The sequence below is a fragment of the Nematolebias whitei genome, chromosome 14 (genome assembly GCF_014905685.2).
Source record: "Nematolebias whitei isolate Nwh7 chromosome 14, NemWhi1, whole genome shotgun sequence".
In the NCBI taxonomy this organism is placed as follows: domain Eukaryota; kingdom Metazoa; phylum Chordata; class Actinopteri; order Cyprinodontiformes; family Rivulidae; genus Nematolebias; species Nematolebias whitei.
The window spans coordinates 2568603-2575428 of NC_056511.1; the positions used below are offsets into that span (position 1 = coordinate 2568603).

Below are 6826 nucleotides of genomic sequence, written 5' to 3' on the forward strand. Positions count from 1 at the left end.
AGCTGGATCCAACCTGCAGCTGGATCCAACCTGCAGCTGGATCCAACAGTGTTTAGAAGCAGGTGTGGGTTCAGTCAGACCTGCAAACATCTACAATAAACTGTTTCCTTGTTTACCTTTCCTTACAAAGAGCCTGTTTGTTGTTTACCAGCTGATAAATCCATGATGTTTGAATCTGTCTAAGACTTGAGCACAACCCTCGGCCCTTTGCACAACAATCCTTCCACCTGCCGTGTTTTATTTTACTTTATTCTTCTGTTTTTATTCCGTTTGACTTCTCCTCGTTGTCTCTGCTCCCAGCCTGCCTCGTCAGCTCCTCAGGGCTGGAACTTTAAATCGCGTCACGTGGAAGAATTTATTCTTTGACTTGAACGCAATGTGTAAACTTTGTTGCAATTTATCCAAAAGTTTATAAAATGTCGAGCGCCTCGTAAAACAAACCTTGAAAAACATTGTTCATGAGCTGAGCCAGCCCACAGCATGCTGCAGCCACCACCGTGCTCCACAGCAGGAGCTAACCGCTACACACCTGAACTTTGATGCTTCCAGTCGTGCTTGAAGGAGCAGATGTTCTGAGAATGAACCCCCACAGCCAAGCACGGAGGTAGAACCATTATGGTCTGGAGACCAATGGACAGAGGACGGGTCCACCAGAACCACAGAGGTCCAAAACACCCCATCAAACAACGAAGGAGCAGCTGAAGAGGAAGGTTCAGCTCCCGGACCATCCCCAGACCTGTGGAACACCTGAGGAGGGCCAGACCCCGTCCTGACAGGTTTAAGGACCTGCTGACAGGGACCATCTGAGCAACGTCCTGCACCAGAACTGGGTCGGTTTCACATAAACGGATCCACTCAGAGATCCTTTTAGAACTTTCAGCTGATGTTCTGGATTTTTATGTTCATGAAAATTAAACTCACAGAAAAGTGGAGAGTCTCAGCAGGTGGAGTCGAACCTGACTCCACCTGCTGAGACTCGTCTACCTGGACCTGGAGCAGCGTCGGGACAAAAAACTGCTTTAGTGAACAAACGCATAGAAATCAAACCATTATTGAGTTTGCAGAGCTTTCAGCTCCTACGGCCCCTGAACGCAACACGGTTTCCAAGTATCGCTTTCATCGTAAAGAACAAAGTAAACCAGGTTTTCCTCCGGGGGGGGTCTCACCTCCAGTGCGCTCCGCTGCTGGTACAGGTGCTCCGACTCCTGGCTGCTGACGCTCACGCGCGGCAGAGTCTGCACGTAGACCGGCTGCATCATGGGCTGCTGGATCATGGGCTGCTGGATCACGGTCTGACCCACCATGGTCTGACCCACCATGGTCTGACCCATCATGGTCTGACCCATCATGGGCTGACCCATGAACACGAAGGACTGCTGCGGCATGGCCTGCTGCACCGGGACCAGGTACCGGACGGACTCGTAGGAGCCGTTCACGGCGGCGTAAGGCAGCGGGGACACCGGGGTCACGCGCGACACCGGAGACTCTGAGCGCGCGGAGATCACGGTGGTTTTCAGCGGTTCCGGAGTCACGTTCATGGTCTTGTAGGTGTGCACGGTGGTTTTGCTGGTCTGGACGGACATGGTGGCTCGCGGGTCGGCTCGGACCGACAGCAGGACCAGGAGCAGAAGAGCGGACTGGAGTCCTCGGAGGGGGGTTCGGCGGAGACCTGATCCTCTGCTTCCTCAGTCTGCGGGCTGAAGTCCGGACCGAGAAGTTCTTGTGTGGGAAGGAACACCCAGCCCTGATCCGGAGGAGGTGGGAGGAGGATCAGATCAGCTGATGAACCAGTCCAGGAGGACCAGGAGGCGGGTTTACTTTGATCCAGATCCTCCCAGTTCTTTCCTTGGAAACTTTTAATGATTTTAATCGATGCAGCGAGAAGAAATACTCTCGTTTTAACTCAGTTTATTCAGCTAATTAAAATAAACACAGGTAAACAAACAACAGGTAAACAATTTGAAACTAAACAAGGTGTAGTTTCGCTTTTGCCCGCCAGTGGGCGACAAACACCCACAACAAAAGTTCATGTTTGACGCTCAAAGTTCTGAGGTTTACCTGGATCACTGAGCATGGACTTTGATGTTCTGTGAGGTTTTATCTTTGAAAATAAAATCTCTGAGCTCACGTTTTTAACTTGGAATATCAAACAGCTCAATTAATGTTAACAACTAAATATATCAAACAGCAGGGAATCTGCAGAATCTGATACTTGAAGGGGGGAAAGTGTGAGGGAGGACACAAGGTGCAACTTGCTCCTCACTTTACAACACAGGTGATGTTTTAATAATATGGGTTAAAGCAATAAATAATCCTGGATCGATCCAAGGTAAAAACTGGGATTTTAGTTAATATTAAACCAAAAGAATGTCGTTGAACAGAATTTATCAAGGTTAATGGTCAAGGTCATCAATCCAGGTAAGAAATCCGACAATGTTCAGTCAGGTCAGCTGCAGATAACCTGACCGAACATTGCTGGAAGGTTTTATTTAGATGAATTGAACGATGCCGATAAACTGGAAGTGATTCTGTCAGATTATCAGGTCAGTTTTGTAACACCGGGAAAAGAAAAGATGTTTATCAGGAATGCATCAACTGAAATATGATGAACAGAACCAGTTTCTGTGTCATCAGATCGGGTCGAAGCTCAACCACAGGGTCCATCTGCAGTTCATGTGTCCATCCTTTATCTTTCCCCACCTTTTCCTTGAGTTGCTGGTGTTTTCTGAGTAAAAGCTTGAATCAGGTGGGATATGTTCAGTGCTGACTGACTGGTGTTGATGATAAATAAGGAATCAATAACTGTAACTGTCTGTAAATCCGGTGAGATTAATACTGTTTACTGCTTCTTTTCAGACAGAAAATGTTGTGTTTTGATGTGTACTTATTTGATTCTGTTAGGATCAGTGTGTTTTACTTTCAGGCTTTTTTCCCATTCTGTCTGCTCTGTGTCCAAAATAAATGTTGTTCGTCATTAATTAATATTGGCGAGGAAAGCATGCAAACTTAGAGCATCAGTGCTTTATTTGACAATACAGGTAGTTATGTTATAAACTGAATATGCTAAGTTATAACTTAAGGTAATAAAAACTGTTTTAGCACATCATGCTTTAAAATAACACATTTAATGTTTAAATGATAAAACCATGCCTATCTGTGAATCTAGCTGTTATTTTAATCTATGTGCATTTATGCATACAATTTTTCAATAAATATTTTTGTGATTTTAATAAACTAAATATTGAAAGTTTAAAAAATCTTTATTGGACAATTTCTAAAAAGCTACATTATTTAGTAAATTCATTAATTCAACTTTTATTTAGACAGGTTAATCCCTATATTAAATATATAAAAAATATTTACAATAGTGCGTTTTAAGAGCTTTATATCGGTTGCAAGAATTTTTCTTCATGTTAAAACATGAATGTCAATTTTTTTGGACGGACTCTGAAAAGTTTGGCAAAATGAGACAGTTCATTCTATGGTTTTACTTCTGTTTTACTTCCGCCTCCTCACCGGAAGTTGTGGATTGCTTCGTCATTTCAAAAAGTTTTTTTTTTTTATTTCACATTTATTTAAGCTGAACTGAAGAGAAACAAATGTATGCTTGTAAACTGTCATATATTTGAAATGTTGGTTTAAACTTTAATGGTTTCGTGTTAGTATTTAGGGGGAAAACTGCGATGATGTTCGTAGTCTCGCGATATTCTGCGAGAACGACGACCGAGCAGGGAGGAGGAAGCCAGCCCATTAATAATGGCTGTTCTCCAGCTCAGCTTCGTTTCTCCGAGATTACGAGTCAATATTAGAATTTCAACAATGTTTATGTCGTAGCTTTAAAGTCTCTGTTTCTTCAGGTAAGAAGAAAAATAATTCATGATTGCCGAAAACGTCGCCGTTGAACGTATTTTGTCGCCATATTGTGTCGGCATCTTCACCGCGGACTGGTTCCGCTACCTGAATACAGAAACAACCAGACACCGTCAGTTTTACTTTTATTTTACTGCAAACTCTCGACAGCTGATCGTAACGGATCTGCGTTTGATATTCTCTGGATGTAGATGAATTTCCGGTAAGATGGCGCGGTAAAATGGTAACATTTTAATATTCGGTTGTGGTTGATCTGCCAACGTGGATCTGTTTTTTGTTTTTTTTAACAAAATCAAATCTAAACAAATGATCATTTTACGCCGAAATACTCTCCGACACCGATTCAGCTAACCTTTGATTTTTAACTTGAGTTTAATTAGATTTTTTTTTAGTTATTGGGTGATGATTCTTATTTTAGCGGGTTTTTGAACGGAGTTTGGCGTGCAGCGGCTGACTGAACTAACTGCATGTAACGATTGGTCACTTGTTTCTGTATTCCAGGTTGTAAATGGACTGTACTTCTATAAATCACCTTTGTGTCTTATGAAGATTTTCAAAGCTCTTGACAACACAACCTGTGACGTCATTAACCCATTCATCCAGCTTTGGATCATGGGACACATCAAGCAGGAGTTCATGATGAAGCTCGGATCAGTTCTGGCTCGTCCTCTGTAACTATCATTTTATCTCGTCTCCACACAGCTGTGCAGAAGTCTTCAGCCAGTCCTCAGTCCTGCACCGACCAAAGCCATGCATGTTAGTAACTCTGTTCTTGAGAGACAGACAACATAAGGCTCTGTCCTTCTGCCTCCTCAGTTGTGTCTGCGCCTGTTGCTCTCCCACAATGCATTGCCAGAGGCCTTTGTGTCCGTCAGGCAGAGCGGTGTAATCGTCTCTTCCACCCTGCTGATCCAAGTCAGAGCAGCGAAGCAGGAAGGTAAAGATTGAAGGATTTCTCTGAATAACTTCAGTTTCTAGAAGCAGCTGGACTCTAAGATAAAGTCCATCTTTGAACCTACAGTGTGATTAAAAATCAAATGTGTCGGAGTAAAGGTAAGATGTTTCTTTTTCAGGTCCTTCCCTGACTGATCTGGTCCACGGTCCGACTGCAGTCATGTCTGGTTCTGGTGACCTGCCAGGTGAGTCCTGGACCTTTTAGCAGGTTTGACATCAAACATTAGACTTTATTACTTTCATTATTATTATTTGTTTGTGTTTTATTAGAAGAGATTTGTTTTTTAAAGCTGCTGCAGATAAAAGGATCCTTAACATCGTCCCTATTTTAAATAAAATAGTTATTTTTTTTTATATTAAACGTGATCATGCTCCTGCAAATGAATGAAAAGAAAATGGTGTTGTGGGTTAAATCGTCCCGGGGCCAAACGGAGGAGAAGCTGATGTTTGTTTGTCTGCAGCCATCGAGGGTTCTGGGATGGGCGGGATGAAGCTTCCCGTGGGAATGACCCGACGGGCCCTCAGCTACGACGACAACCTGGAGGCCCCCATGTCCACGCCGCCCCATGACATCAGCATCAACAACCTGTGGAAACGCCCCGTCGTACCATCCAGGAAGTTCTCCCAGCTGGCTGAGGTGAGGGTCCGCAGCACCGACACATCTGGGCTGATGTTCAGGTTATCATTCTTTATTCCCTGCCCCACAGGAGGAGGAGGAGGGAGCGGCCAAGCAAACGTCAGGGCAGGACGGCGCCGCCTTCAAGGCGCCGGCGCCGGTCAAGACCAAAGCCTCTTCTATCATCATTAATTCTCTCATCACCAGTAAGTTCCACCGTTTGTTCCGGAGGACAGGTCCTGGTTCGGACCGGTCAACAACATGACTTCACGGGTAGTTCAATGAATTTTAATAATTAAAATAATCTTTGTCGCTTCAGAACAAACTCAGGACAGCATGTATAAGTTTGAGCAGCGGGCCGGGCTGACCGACACCAGCTACACGCCTCACAAAGGACTGACCGCTGAGGAGACCCGGCACCACCACCGGATCCCCGAGTCGCTCCAGGTGACGCACACGGTCACACCGCCCCCAGGACAGAACCAAACGGATCAGGTTCTGAAATGATTGAAATGGAACCTGAAGTGAACAAAAACATGAGATTCCACCGAGTCTTTGTTTATTAAAGAGCATGAAAAACTGGTTCTGACCCAGCAGAACCTGCTTCAGCAGCAGAACCTGCTTCAGCAGCAGAACCCTCAGTGGGTTTCTGTTTCAGTCTCCCTCATGGTTCTGAAGGAGTTCTGGCCCACTCTTCTTTACATCGTTGGATTCTGCTCAGTTCTCTAAAGGTCCACCACAGAACTTCAGTTAGGTTCAGGTTCTGGACCCTGACTGGACCATTGCAGCACCTTGGTTCTGTTCTTTCTGACCTGTTCTGTTGTAGATCAGCTGCTGTGTTCTGGATCATGGTTTTGTTGGACCCTGTTTGGTCCAAGCATCAGATGTTGGACTCCAGAACCCTTTGGTCTACAGAGGAGTTCTGGTCCACTCAGTGACTGACAGGAGCCCAAACCATTAGCCCTGCACCACCGTGCCGACGGCTGGGAGGAGCTGTTTGCTGCAGTGCATTCTGGGTAAACACCTGTCCTCTGCTCTGGTTCTGGTCCAAAAGTCTTGTGGTTCCTTCAGATGAAACTTTTCAATCCTGAGTTGAGCTGCCATGTTGTTTTTATAGTGAACAGGTCATGACCTTTGACCTGCTGACTGAGGCCTGTGGAGTCACTGCACGGTCTGACCTTTGGGGTGAATTTCTCTCTGAGATCCAGTGGAATCAGTGAGGCTGGGGCCAGTTTTTGACTTTTTGTTCATTAAATATAGAGTTGGTGGAATCTGTTGTTTTTTTAGTTTCATTTAAAACTTTTCTGTTCTTTCAAGTTTATTGTTCTACGAGCGTTTGTTGTTGTTTTGCAAACGTTTGTTGTTGTTTTGCAAACGTTTGTTGTT

At 44.7% G+C, this 6826-nt stretch overlaps 2 protein-coding genes across 3 annotated transcripts in view; one reads left to right on the plus strand and one right to left on the minus strand.

The window, feature by feature from the left end:
* The window catches only part of pof1b (POF1B actin binding protein), a 51782-nt gene extending 50032 nt beyond the window's left edge, over positions 1 to 1750 (minus strand). For both annotated transcript variants that reach the window (XM_037687764.1, XM_037687763.1), the window contains exon 1: positions 1167 to 1750. In XM_037687764.1, coding sequence (XP_037543692.1) covers positions 1167 to 1583 — 417 coding nt within the window. In that variant the 5' untranslated portion in view covers positions 1584 to 1750. The remainder of the gene's footprint in view (positions 1 to 1166) is intronic.
* A 2946-nt stretch (positions 1751 to 4696) lies between these two features.
* Positions 4697 to 6826, plus strand: part of LOC119419860 (putative monooxygenase p33MONOX) — a 6039-nt gene continuing 3909 nt past the window's right edge. The window contains exons 1-5 of the mRNA XM_037687226.1: positions 4697 to 4807; positions 4944 to 5009; positions 5286 to 5467; positions 5535 to 5646; positions 5760 to 5887. Of these exons, the coding sequence (XP_037543154.1) occupies positions 4985 to 5009; positions 5286 to 5467; positions 5535 to 5646; positions 5760 to 5887 (447 nt within the window). The 5' untranslated portion in view covers positions 4697 to 4807; positions 4944 to 4984. The remainder of the gene's footprint in view (positions 4808 to 4943; positions 5010 to 5285; positions 5468 to 5534; positions 5647 to 5759; positions 5888 to 6826) is intronic.